At 43.2% G+C, this 13338-nt stretch overlaps 1 protein-coding gene across 1 annotated transcript in view; it reads right to left on the bottom strand.

Annotated features, from left to right (window-relative positions):
- The window catches only part of LPGAT1 (lysophosphatidylglycerol acyltransferase 1), a 180919-nt gene that overhangs the window by 76331 nt on the left and 91250 nt on the right, over positions 1–13338 (bottom strand). Inside the window, exon 3 of the mRNA XM_073628412.1 lies at positions 1543–1661. Coding sequence (XP_073484513.1) covers positions 1543–1661 — 119 coding nt within the window. The remainder of the gene's footprint in view (positions 1–1542; positions 1662–13338) is intronic.

The raw sequence follows: 13338 nt of genomic DNA, 5'->3' as shown, positions 1-13338 counted from the left end.
TGGATGTTGCTCAAAGATTCAGATGAAAAAAAAAAAAAGAAGGAAGAAGGAAGAAGGAAGAAGGAAGAAGGAAGAAGGAAGGAGGAAGGAGGAAGGAGGAAGGAGGAAGGAGGAAGGAGGAAGGAGGAAGGAGGAAACTTTCCATTACCTAAACCATTAGCAAAATAACTGCAGCCTTGTGAATAGGGCAGGGGTATATGCAAATGCTCTAGGGGTGGCCCTAGCAAAAGTTTTGCCAGTGCCCAACCACTTGAAGGTAGCAGTATAGAAGCCATGGTCTTTGAATACCAGTCCTGTGACCTGTACTGTACAATTGAGATAACTAAGTTTTTAAAGGTTATTCGGTGCACACAAGGTGTATTCATATCTTTTGTGGCCATTGAGGAATATGTTGAACTTTTTTGTTCCCGAAGCTTTAAATCTTCCACAAGCAATCTTTCCCAGCACCATCCAATATACACTATATTACCAAAAGTATTGGGACACTTGCCTTTACATGAACATGAATTGCATCCCAGTCTTAGTCCTTAGGGTTCAATATTGAGTTGGCCTATCCTTTGCAGCTATAACAGCTTCAACTCTTCTTGGAAGGCTGTCCACAAGGTTTAGGAGTGTGTCTATGGGAGTGTTTGACCATTCTTCCAGAAGCGCATTTGAGGTCAGGCACTGATGTGGATGAGAAGGCCTGGCTCGCAGTCTCTGCTCCAATTCATCCCAAAGGTGTTCCATCGGGTTGAGGTGAGGACTCTGTGCAGGCCAGTCAAGTTCCTCCACCTCAAACTCACTCATCCATGTCTTTATGGACCTTGCTTTGTGCACTGGTCCAAACCATTTGGTAGAAGGGGGATTATGGTGTGGGGTTGTTTTTCCAGGGGTTGCGCTTGGCCCCTTAGTACCAGTGAAGGGAACTCTTAAGGTGTCAGCATAACGAGACAATTTCATGCTCACAACTTTGTGGGAACAGTTTGGGGATGGCCCCTTCCTGTTCTAACATGACCGCGCACCAGTGCACAAAGCAAGCTCCATAAATACATGGATGACCGAGTTTGGGGTGGAGGAGGTTGACTGGCCTGCACAGAGTCCTGACCTCAACCTGATAGAACACCTTGGGGATGAATTGGAGTGGAGACTGTGAGCCAAGCTCTCTATTTCAACATCAGTGCCTGACCTCACAAATGCTTTTCTGGAAGAATGGCCGAACATTCCCATAGACACACTCCTATACCTTGTGGACAGCTTTCCAAGAAGAGTTGAAGCTGTTATAGCTGCAAAGGGTGGGCCAACTCAATATTGAACCCTACGGACTAAGACACCATTAAAGTTTATGTGCATGTAAAGGCATATAGTGTACATTTAATAAATTTTTTTTTTAAAAATTGCACAGATCCAAATGCAAGTCATTTCTCAGACAGGTCTATGAAGAATGTTGGATCTTCATTAATAACTCTTTATTTAAGCACAAAGAACTTCACACTGATCATCACTGATTAGAAAGGAACTTCTCCCCACCACACAATCACTTTCCATAAAGAGACATCATACCAGGCTTTTGTCCTGTAAGCACATCATTAACGTGCAGACGTCTCCTGTCGCTTGATGGTTCACCAGCATGACGGCTTCATCTTCTGTGATCGTGTGGACATCGTCACCCCATTCAACAACTGCAATCACAAGAAAATCCCGCCATTAGCTCGGTACTGCTAAGAAAAATGCTTGAAATAAAGACTTTGAAAAGGACGCCTCCTATAAGTGACATAATTAGGGTTGAAAGAATAGAACAGGTGAGTGCACTTTCTTCCCCGTTCAACACTAAGCAGCCTGTATTCTGAATTACCATAGAGCATTAGCCAAGCAGGGAACCAACGTTCAGAGAAAGATTGTAGAAAGGTAATAAAATGTCGGAATACTTATCAAATGATCCACTCTCCACTAATTCACAGTTCAAAGTACTATGACAAAAATGAAAGGAAAATACAAAGCAATTTCTTTTCTACACACGCAAATCGATCTTTATATTAGACATGCCAATCAATTACTTTTAGGGTCATGTCGCTCTATCAGCTAAGTAGCAGAGATTTATAGCAACAAGACATTTCTCTATTACTGAAGCTGGCAATTCTGTAGCACACCCAACAATGGAGCTACAACTTGCTTGGAGTTTGAGTTAAAACACCACAGGGCTCTCACTTCAATTTATTCTTTGCTACTAGAGCTGCACAATTCAGGCCAAAATGAGAATAACTTTACTGGGTAGTTATTTTTTTTTTTTTTTAATTCATCAAGTGTAATTTTTTCCCAAAAAATTGCATTTGAAGGACCGCTGCGCAAATACAGTGTGACATAAAATATTGAAACAACCACCATTTTATTCTCTAGGGTCTCTACTAAAAAAAAAAATAATATATAATTTTGGGGGTTCCAAGTAATTTTCTAGCAAAAAATAATGATGATTTCAACTTGAAACCAACAAAATGTCGGAAAAGGGTTTAGGCCTCATGCACATGAGACGCTGGTGCAAACTCTGCTGAACACAGGTTTTTAAAAGCTGAAACCGGCATTTAGAAACGCCCGTTTTGCCGAGTTTGCATGCCGCATTTAGCCGCGTTTGCGTCTAGAAGCGTCTGCAGAGAATGACATTTTGCGACCCGACTTTGGGGCCCCATATCTCAGGGCCACTTAGTGCTAGAACCCCTGCTAACATAGTGGAACTAGCACTACAACATATCCAAATTTGGGGTTCCTAGCACTAAGTGGCCCCGAGATATGGGGCCCCAAAGTCGGGTCGCAAAATGTCAAGCACTTCTGCAGCAGAGAATGGCATTTTGTGGCCCGAATTTGGGGCCCCATATCTCGGGCTACTTGGTGCTAGGAACCCCAAATTTGGATATGTTATATTGTTAGTCCAACTGTGTTAGCACTCCAAATTGGTGGTTCCTAGCACCAAGTGACCCCAGGATATGGGGCCCCAAATTCGGGTCGCAAAATGTCAAGCACTTTCCTGCAGCAGAGAATGACATTTTGTGGCCCGAATTTGGGGCCCCATATCTTGGGGCCACTTTACGCTAGGAACCCCAAAATTGGATAGGTTATAGTGTTTGTACAACCATGTTAGCACTTTAAATTTGGAGTTCCTAGCACCAAGTGGCCCCGAGATATGGGGCCCCAAAGTCGGGTCGCAAAATGTCAAGCACTTCTGCAGCAGAGAATGACATTTTGTGGCCCGAATTTGGGGCCCCATATCTCGGGGCCTCTTGGTGCTAGGAACCCCATATGTTGTAGTGCTAGTTCCACTGTGTTTGCATACCAAATTTGGGGTTCCTAGCACCAAGTGGCCCCGAGATATGGGGCTCCAAAGTCGGGTTGTAAAAAACACTTATAAAACGCAAACACGGCTAAACGCGGTACCGGCGTTTGGCGTCTGAAACATGGATAACTTTTGCGTCTGAACCCATTTTTTTGCTTCTGGAAAAACGAGGTTAAAGTGGAGTTCCACCCACTTTTACAACTCTTCGGCATCCCTCACTAAACTGTGCACTGTAAACAAATTGGATATTTTTTAATTTTTTTTCTCAGCACCTACTGTATATCTGCTGTATTCATTTCCCACTTCCTCCTCCCTGGCCGCGGCCCATCGCATCATTTCCTGTTTGCAATGCATTCTGGGAAGGGGCGGCAACTTCCTCTGAAACTACCGTTCCTATGGAAACCTGACCTGAAACCTAGTACACTGCTTGTGCTGCACTGAGCATGTGAAAGATCTGCAAGGATGAGATCCAGGAAGAAATACAGTCTGGCTTCAGATGTCCACACTAAGGCTCGGTTCACACTGGGGCGACTTGGGATCCGACTTGTACGTCCTCAAGTCGCCTCAAGTCGCTCCAGAAATAGTTTCAATGGGAGTTAACGCTAGCGTCTTAATAGACACTACTGAAGTCGCTCCGACTTCAGGGCGTACTCCCTGTACTACTTTGATCCGACTTTGATCCGACTTCAGCCTATTGACTATCATTGAAGTCGGATCAAAGTCGGATCGCCGTCTCGCATGATCCGACTTCGGCATGCGACTTGTGCTCAAATGATCTTGAGGGGAACTCCGCGCCAAATTTTAAATAAAAATCCGGCATGGGTTCCCCCTCCAGGGGCATACCAGGCCCTTGGGTCTGGTATGGACCTTGAGGAGAACCCCCTACGCCGAAAAAACGGCGTGGGGGGGTCCCCCCCAATCCATACCAGACCCTTATCCGAGCACGCAGCCCGGCCGGACAGGAATGGGGGTGGGGACGAGCGAGCGCCCCCCCCCCTCCTGAACCGTACCAGGCCGCATGCCCTCAACATGGGGGGTTTGGTGCCTTGGGGGAGGGGGGCGCGCTGCGGCCCCCCCACCCCAAAGCACCTTGTCCCCATGTTGATGAGGACAAGGGCCTCTTCCCGACAACCCTGGCCGTTGGTTGTCGGGGTCTGCGGGCGGGGGGCTTATCGGAATCTGGGAGCCCCCTTTAATAAGGGGGCCCCCAGATCCCGGCCCCCCACCTTATGTGAATAGGTATGGGGTACATGGTACCCCTACCCATTCACCTAGGGAAAAAAGCGTCAATAAAAAACACAGTACACAGGTATTTAAAATAATTTATTAGGCAGCTCCGGGATCTTCTTCCGACTCCGGGGGTCTCTCCGGTGTCTTCTCCCGGTGTCCGCATCTTCTGCCGGCTCCACCGCTATCTTCTGGCGCTCTTTTTCCAGCGGTGGTCCGGACCTCTGGATCATCTTCTTCCCTCTTCTCTTCCAGAGATGTTGACACGACGCTCTCCCCAGCCAGAATGGTTTCTGTGCGCTCTGCAAGGGACTTATATAGGCGGTGACCCCGCCCCCTTATGCCGTCACAGTCCCTGGACATGCTGGGTCTGTGACGTTTTAGGAGGCGTGGTCACCGGGTGATGACCACGCCCCCTTATGACGGCACAGCCCCAGCATGCCCTGGGACAGTGACCTCATAAGGGGGCGGGGTCACCGCCTATATAAGTCCGTTGCGGAGCGTTCAGAGACCATTCCAGCTGGAGAGAGCGTCGTGTCAACATCTCTGGAAGAAAAGAAGAAGGCAGAAGTCCGGACCACCGCTAGCAATTGAGCTGCAGAAGATAGCGGAGGAGCCGGCAGAAGATGCGGACACTGGGAGGAGACGGCGGAGAGACCCCCGAAGTCGGAAGAGGACCCCCGAAGTCGGAAGAAGATCCCGGAGCTGCCTAATAAATTATTTTAAAAAACCTGTGTACTGTTTGTTTTATTGACGCTTTTTTCCCCTAGGTGAATGGGTAGGGGTACCATGTACCCCATACTCATTCACATAGGGTGGGGGGCCGGGATCTGGGGGCCCCCTTATTAAAGGGGGCTCCCAGATTCCGATAAGCCCCCCGCCCGCAGACCCCGACAACCAACGGCCAGGGTTGTCAGGAAGAGGCCCTTGTCCTCATCAACATGGGGACAAGGTGCTTTGGGGTGGGGGGGCCGCAGCGCGCCCCCCTCCCCCAAGGCACCAACCCCCCCATGTTGAGGGCATGCGGCCTGGTACGGTTCAGGAGGGGGGGGGGGCGCTCGCTCGTCCCCACCCCCATTCCTGTCCGGCCGGGCTGCGTGCTCGGATAAGGGTCTGGTATGGATTGGGGGGACCCCCCACGCCGTCCTTTCGGCGTAGGGGGGTTCCCCTCAAGATCCATACCGGACCCAAGGGCCTGGTATGCCCCTGGGGGGGGAACCCATGCCGGATTTTTATTTAAAATTTGGCGCGGAGTTCCCCCTAAAGATTCATACCAAACACAGTGGCGGGATCCAAGTCGGATCCCCGTTCATTGAAAGTCGGATCCACAAGTCGTGTTGAAGTCGGGTTGAAGTCGCGTTGCAAAGTCGCGTTGAAGTCGTGTTGCCCCTGTGTGAATCGAGCCTTAAGATGGCCGCGGCCTGCTGTAAGTTTATAAAATAACAAACTACTGCTATAAACTAACAAAACAGACCTTACTTTACAGACTAACTTTACTAGAATACATTAAGCTTGTGTATTATAGGGGTATTTTTATTTAAAAAGTATAATTTAGTCCGGAGCACCACTTTAAACGCAACTGCCTAAAAACCCCAAAAAACGAGACTGTGTACATGGACACATAGGATAACATTGAATGGGTTCAGGGGCGGTTGAAAAAAAGTGTCCAACTGCCTCTGAACAAGAGTTTAACAGCGTCTCGTGTGCATGAGGCCTTAGTGTTTAAGTGGTTAAACTTCCCTCATTTACACACCAAAGAGTATTCCTTTGATGTAAAGCACAAATCGTTACAATGATTTTACTGATGATTTTTCACTGCTAAAGAATGTTGTGATTCTTGGCAGACTGCCCTTTTTTTTTTTTCCTTTTTGACAACTGTCAGCTTTAGCAGAGCAGAGAAAATTCTCTGCATAGGGAAAAAAAACAAACAAAAAAAAAACAAATCGGGAAATACTTTGTCAAGATCTAGAAATATGTGTAAAGTGAAAAATAGATGCGCAACCAAAAAAGGGGTCAATGTGTACAACATAAATGTGCAATATGTGCACCTTAAAAACCCAACTTAATGAGAGCAAGAAACAAACAAAACAAAATAAATGTCAAAAATAAATTCCATCAGCATACATAAATTAGCATAAATAAAACCTGAGGAAGGAAAACTATGCTAACAAAGACACAGGGAAAAGCCCATAGAGCATTCCATACAGTCCATTAGAAGTGGATTTTTCAAGTGGAAAGCCCCAATATATTCTTTTCTGAAAATAGTCCCACACGATAGTCAATGAGTAGCCAAGGCAGCGATATGTTACTCCTATCTCTAAAGATCGAGATGCAGCAGCATTCAGGCCAGTGTCAGAGCAACATCTTGCTGCATCTGGCTACAGAGGGAGCAAATCCTTAAGCACTCGCCGACCAGGATTTTTCTGGCACTTTTTGTTTACAAGTTTAAATCAGTATTTTTTGCTAGAAAATTACTTATAACCTCCAAACATACATTTTTTTAATTTTTTTTTTTTTTTAAGCAGAAAACCCGAATAAAATGGCGATCATTGCAATATTTTATGTCACATGATTCTTGCGCAGCAGTTTTGCAAACACAATTTTTTGGGGAAAAATACACTTTAATGAAATATAAACAAAACACTGTTTGAGGCTTGTAAATTGCAAATTTTCAATAAAAATATTTGGGAAAAAACAAAAAAACAATACTTTACCCCAATTTTTTTTGTAGAATGTGAAAGACGATGTTGTTATGCAGAGTAAATAGATAACCAACATGTCACAATTTAAAATTGCACATGCTCGTGGAATGGCGACAAAATTTGGTACTTAAAAATCTCCATAGATGACGCTTTAAAGGCCTTTACAGGTTACCTATTTAGAGTTAGAGATCAGATTTAGCACTAGAATTATTGCTCTCGCTCTAACACTCACAGAGATAGATACCCCATGTGTGTTGTGAATACCGCTTACATATGCATGCACAACTTACACTTCTACCTGCAAGCTCCGAGGGATGGGGGCGTTTAAAAAAAAAAAAAAGGGTCAATGCAAAAATTAAAAAGGAAAAGAAAATTTTTTAAAATCATTTTTATTCTCATTACAAGGAATGTAAACATCCCTTGTAATAGAAATAAGCATGACAGGTCCTCTATATGGAGAGATCTGGGGTCAAAAAGACCCAAAACCTCTAACTTTAAAAGCAAAATAGCAACAAATAAGTATATAAAAAAATATATATATATAAAAAAAAATATAAAATATATATATATATATATATATATATATCCTGGACTGGAAGGGACGACATTGGTCCAGTACTCCAAGGCCATAGAGGCAAGCAAAGAGTATCTACTCTTGGCTCGCCTATGGGAGCAGCCAGCCACACCGTCGGATCATCTCACAGACAAATAGGTGGAAATGGTAAGCCCAAGAAACACAGGCGAGTGGCGGAAGGGAGGGTTTGGTTCGGATGTCCCCTCCCGCTGCTTAAGAAACCGTTCCGCTTGGAACGGTTAAAGATACTGGGGTTGTGGCTGATATGTTCAGCCATAATCCCAAAAAAAAACCTGCAAACCGCCACACACACACATATATATACATATATATATATATATATATATATATATATATATATATATATATATATATATATATATATATATATATATATATATATATATATATATATATATATATATATATGCAAAAATAAAAAATTGATAATTGGTTGTGACTTTTTTTTTTTTGCCACACGCACGCACTTTTCACACGCATTTGTGAAAAGAATTTTAACCCAAAAAATAAGTTTGTGTCAACAAATGGTCACGTCGAAAATAAAAGGAGCATAGCAAGAGTACATACAAGAAACATACAGCCATTAAGAAATATATATAATCTGTCTACCTTTTTGTTTCTTTAAATGTTCCCTAAAAAAAAAAAAAAAAAAAAAAAAAAAAAAATGAAAGAAAGAAAAAGAGAGACCAAAATAATGCAATAACTTTATTGCAATTTTTTTTTCTTTGCAAAATATAGAGAATATATAAAAATCTTTGCATAATTTACACTTTTTTTTTTTTTTCTTAAAAAATGCAAACCGTTATTGTTACATGTTTAAAAAACGCATTTATATCCATCCAAGACTGATTTTTTATTAACTATCATGGTTTTACAAACTGTGTTTATTTTTAAAAAACATTAGTAGTCTCAAGATCTTGACATGCAGAATAAACTTGGTTTGGGAACAGAAGTTTGTGAAGAAAGTCACCTCTGATATCGCACAAGGAGTTCATGTACACATATGGCATTTTAAATTTGGGGTGCAGCAAAAACTATTACTATATTTATGGTTTTAGTGTTTGAAAATCGTTACACGATGGCAATATAGTTTGCTCTCACGACTGTGTTCCTTTTTCGAAAATGCGTTTGAACGATTTTTCGACTGGTGTATGGCCAGCATAAAAAGAGTGATTATGTAGTGGCTACATATTTACTAGTGTGACATGACCCTTATCGTAATAATAATTAAAAAAAAAAAAAATCAAAAATGTAAATTTGTGGATTACACACAGAGATTCCTAAAAACCGTTGCACAGTCATTGTATGTCCTGTTGCTCTCTCACACAACTGGTCTACTCAGGTTGAAGACATCAATCACTGCTATCTTGTAGTTCCAGTAGGTGTTTTGCAGTGTTATATACACTCACTGGCCACTTTTATCATGTTCCATTGCTTGGTAACACAAATTGCTAATCAGCCAAAAACATCTCTACGATTTACAGAGAATAGACCAAAAAAGAGAAAATATCCAGTGAGCGGCAGTTGGTCAAGGTATGTGCCTAGAAGAAAGCTTGTGGCTAGCACAGAAATACGAACTTCTGTTTATTGGCCTTTGGAGGATCCATTTGTGGCAAATAAAGCACCTGACAGCACTGGCAAAATTCCCCAGAACATCATGAAAGCATACAAACTGCATAGAGACAGGGCCATAGTGCTGTAAAGAAAGCTTGCTTAGCAACTAGCCACAATGCCCACATTCCTAAGCCTACTGCAAGCATTCCATAAGCTCCCCATGTCAAGTATGTGGCCACCATACAGGTGGATATACACACACCTTTTTTTTGTTAATGTGGAGTTCCACCCAAAATTGGAACTTCCGCTTTAAGGAAGGTGACCCCCTGACATGCCACATTTGGTACGTCATTTTTTTTGGGAGGGGAGCGGATACCCTCTTTTTAGAGGGTTGAAGCTCCCACTTCCTCCCAGGGCACCTCGGCACCGGAAGGAAGATCACCTCTCCCCCTCTCGGCAATCATTTGGGACATGTCACAGGTCCCAGATGATTGCCCGGCCAGTCATGGTTCGCGCATGCGCAGTGCATGCCCGGCTGTGAAGCCATGGCCAGGCGCCCACAGTGACAATGCCGGCGCTGCAGTGAGGAGGGGGAGACAAGCGCGGCTTCGTTCTCCCGCATCGCTGGACCTCTGGGACGGGTAAATGTCCGATTATTAAAAGTCAGCAGCTACAGAATTTGTAGCTGCTGAATATATATATATATATATATATATATATATATATATATATATATATATATATATATATATATATATTTTTTTTTTTTTAGCGGAACTCTGCTTTAATATGCGTGTCCATCATGTGTCCATCACTATGGTGTTTCCAGCAAACAACTTACTCTGGTGTTGCATTAAGTGTAAGGATCGTCTCCAGAGTATTACTGAAATGTGGGGAATCAAACTGATGCACAATGGTAAATGTAGCTACACACGTGATCAGACAGAACAATGTACAGAGATGCACTTAGTGTTTTGACCAGGAAATGGTCCGTCATTAGCAGAAATTTGACGAATGTACTTCAACAGTAATCTCATCAACATCACTTTACACAGATTTCACATTTACTAATGGATGTATGTCCTTGGCTGAAGAACCTTTCCTGCCAGGGAGAAGAGGCCAAAAGGTGTGGGGGCCACAGACCCCAGTGGGGAAGCCTTTTTACTGAAGGTCGGCAGGTAGACAGCTTATACATTAGGGCCTATAGAAAGGATGCATTTACAGAGGATCAAGCAGCCTGCTGCTTCATCAGAGGATGGGAACATTGTCCAGCCTGGCATAGGCCTCAGTTATTGGTCCAGATCGTCTGATCTGCATTGGGGAAGTACACCTAGCACTAGAGGGTGAAAAGGCAGCAAATTAAAAGGGGTTGTAAAGGAACGTGTTTTTTCACCTTAATGCATTAGAGCTGCACAATTCTGGCCAAAATGATAATCACGATTTTTTTGCTTAGAATAAAAAGATCACAATTCTCTCACGATTCTCGCGGCGTAAAATCTTTCCCATTATACAAAAAAAATTTGGGCTAACTTTACTGGTTAATTTTTTTTTTTTTTTAAATTCATTAAAGTAATTTTTTCCAAAAAAATTGCATTTGAAAGGCCGCTGCGCGAATACAGTGTGACATAAAATATTGTGACAACCACCATTTTATTCTCTAGGGTCTCTACTAAAATAAATTATATAATGTTTGGGGGGTTCTAAGTAATGTCTAGCAAAAAAAATATATTTTAACTTGAAAACAACAACTGTCAGAAAAAGGTTTAGTGTTTAAGTGGTTAAACGTTCCTAATTTACATACAGAAGTCTATTCCTTTGATGTAAAAGACAAATTGATACAATGTTTAGACTTAACATTCCACAGATAGAATGTTTTAAAACTTGGCAGACTACCCAGACTTTGACTTTTCATGGCTGAGAGCAGAGAGAAAATCCTCTGCATACCAAAGATCGGCAAGATCGGGAAACCCTTTGTCAAGATCGCAACGGGGACAAAAAAAAAAAAAATCGTGATAATGATTCTTGATGATTAATCGTGCAGCTCTATAATGCATCCTATGCATTAGGGTGAAAAAACACCTGGCAGTCACCAGCCCCCCCCCCCCAGCCCCTCCGTTCTACTTACCTGAGCTCCTTCATCTTCTTTAGTGGGGACGCGCCATCCTTCTCTCCACAGAGTCCTGGCTTTGATTGGATAGATTGATAGCATCGCAGCCATTAGCTCCCGCTGCTGTCAATCAAATCCAAATGACCCGGGTGCTGGATGCTGAATGAATGACTCGGGAGCGCGCCTGCAAGGTAACCCCCTCGGGAGATCGCTTCTCCTAGGGAGTTACCTAATGTGGGGAGGAGCCACAAGAGCCACCAAGGGACACAAGAAGAGGAGGATTAGGGCCACTCTGTGCAAAACGAGCTGCACAGTGGAGGCAAGTATGAAGTGTTATTTAAAAAAAAACAAAAACAAAAAAAAAAACAAAGCTTCAGTATCACTTTAAGGCCCGGTTCACATCTGAGCAATTTTTAAACTTATAAAACGCTCAGCTCTGAAGCTTCAACAAGCAAAATCTCATTTTTTTTTTTTTTTTTTCAAAACAGTTTTATTAGTTATCTCAGCAGGTAAATGAACACAGACAGGACACAGTAAGTTCCAGGCATTACTAGAGCAGTAATATAGCCAGTATAGACATTGTAGCTGTAATTGGTGCAGGAACATTGCTAAATCATACTATGAACTGTTAGCCTATAGCAAACTTCAATTAGTATCTATGCGAGAGCCTAAGGAGTGTGAGAGGAGATGGAAAGGAAGAGATAGAAAAGAGAGAAGGGATAAGGAAAGTTGAAGAAGCAAGGTAAGAAAGAAGATGGGAAAGTTTGGTAGTAGCTCAACCATTGGCTCAGGGCGGCTCTTCCCGGCAGTGCCACTCCTCCCAGACCTTGTCATGCATTTCCAACCTATCCTGTAATCTAGCTGTCCTTTTTTCCCCCATTAGCTCCACATCTTTTATTCTGGTGTACAGATCTTCTTGGGAGGGTGGTTAGTGTTTTTTCCAGTTGAGGGCAACCAGGCATCGTGCATTTGTCAGGACATGTCTAAGTAGCTTTTTGAATGGTTTGGCAATTTGTAATGGTGATATGTCAAGCAGGGAAAATGTTGGCATCATGGGGACCTGTACCCCAAGGAGGTGGGACAACAAGTGCCGAGTTCCCATCCAGAAGGGCACCATCTTGGGGCAGATCCAATAAATGTGGTAGAGAGTGCCTTGGTCTCCCTGGCAGCGCTGATCAGAGCTAGAGGGGAAGATAGCATGGAGTAAAAGTCCCATTCATTTTAACGGCCATATGAGCGTTTTGTCACCTGAAGCTCAAAAAAAAGTACACAAGCTTCTTTTTTGCAAAATACAAGCTTTTTTTTGGCCCCATAAACTTCAATAGAAATGCCTGACTTGAGCAGAAAATTGCTTCATAAAATTCTCAAATAGCAGCTCTCCACCTCCAATTTCCTCTCCTCCCCATAGTGCTTTCTATTGGCTAAACAAAAATGCCTGAAGCTGTAAAACATTTCTAAAAATGCTTTAAAAAAAGCTGATCGGTCAGGGTGAAGCAAGGAGAGCTGAAAAATGGCACTTCTGCATTTACATGCGACAGGCTGTGGTTGGACACAGAAGATCACATGGGTAAAGAGCCCCAATCGTGGTGGCGCTGTGTCCTAGGATCATGGCGCAGGTTTGCGAGAGCGGCCGTTATGGGGTATGGTCATATGACGTTGTCACAGAATGAGAGCCGCGCTGCTCTGCCATTTGATGGTGGGGCGGGCACAAAGTAGTTAAAGCCCAACTCCGGGAATATAAAAAATGCCAAATGAAAAGGAGACTGAAGTTTCCCTTTAAATGCTCTTTAGGTCTACCACGGTACATAGGGTTGTTGTATTACTTGCCCATCGCCTTGGCATCATCATG

This window comes from Aquarana catesbeiana, linkage group LG04, assembly GCF_042186555.1.
Source record: "Aquarana catesbeiana isolate 2022-GZ linkage group LG04, ASM4218655v1, whole genome shotgun sequence".
Lineage (NCBI taxonomy): Eukaryota > Metazoa > Chordata > Amphibia > Anura > Ranidae > Aquarana > Aquarana catesbeiana.
The sequence above is the reverse complement of the archived record's forward strand: the minus strand, read 5'-3'. Positions and strand labels throughout refer to the sequence as shown.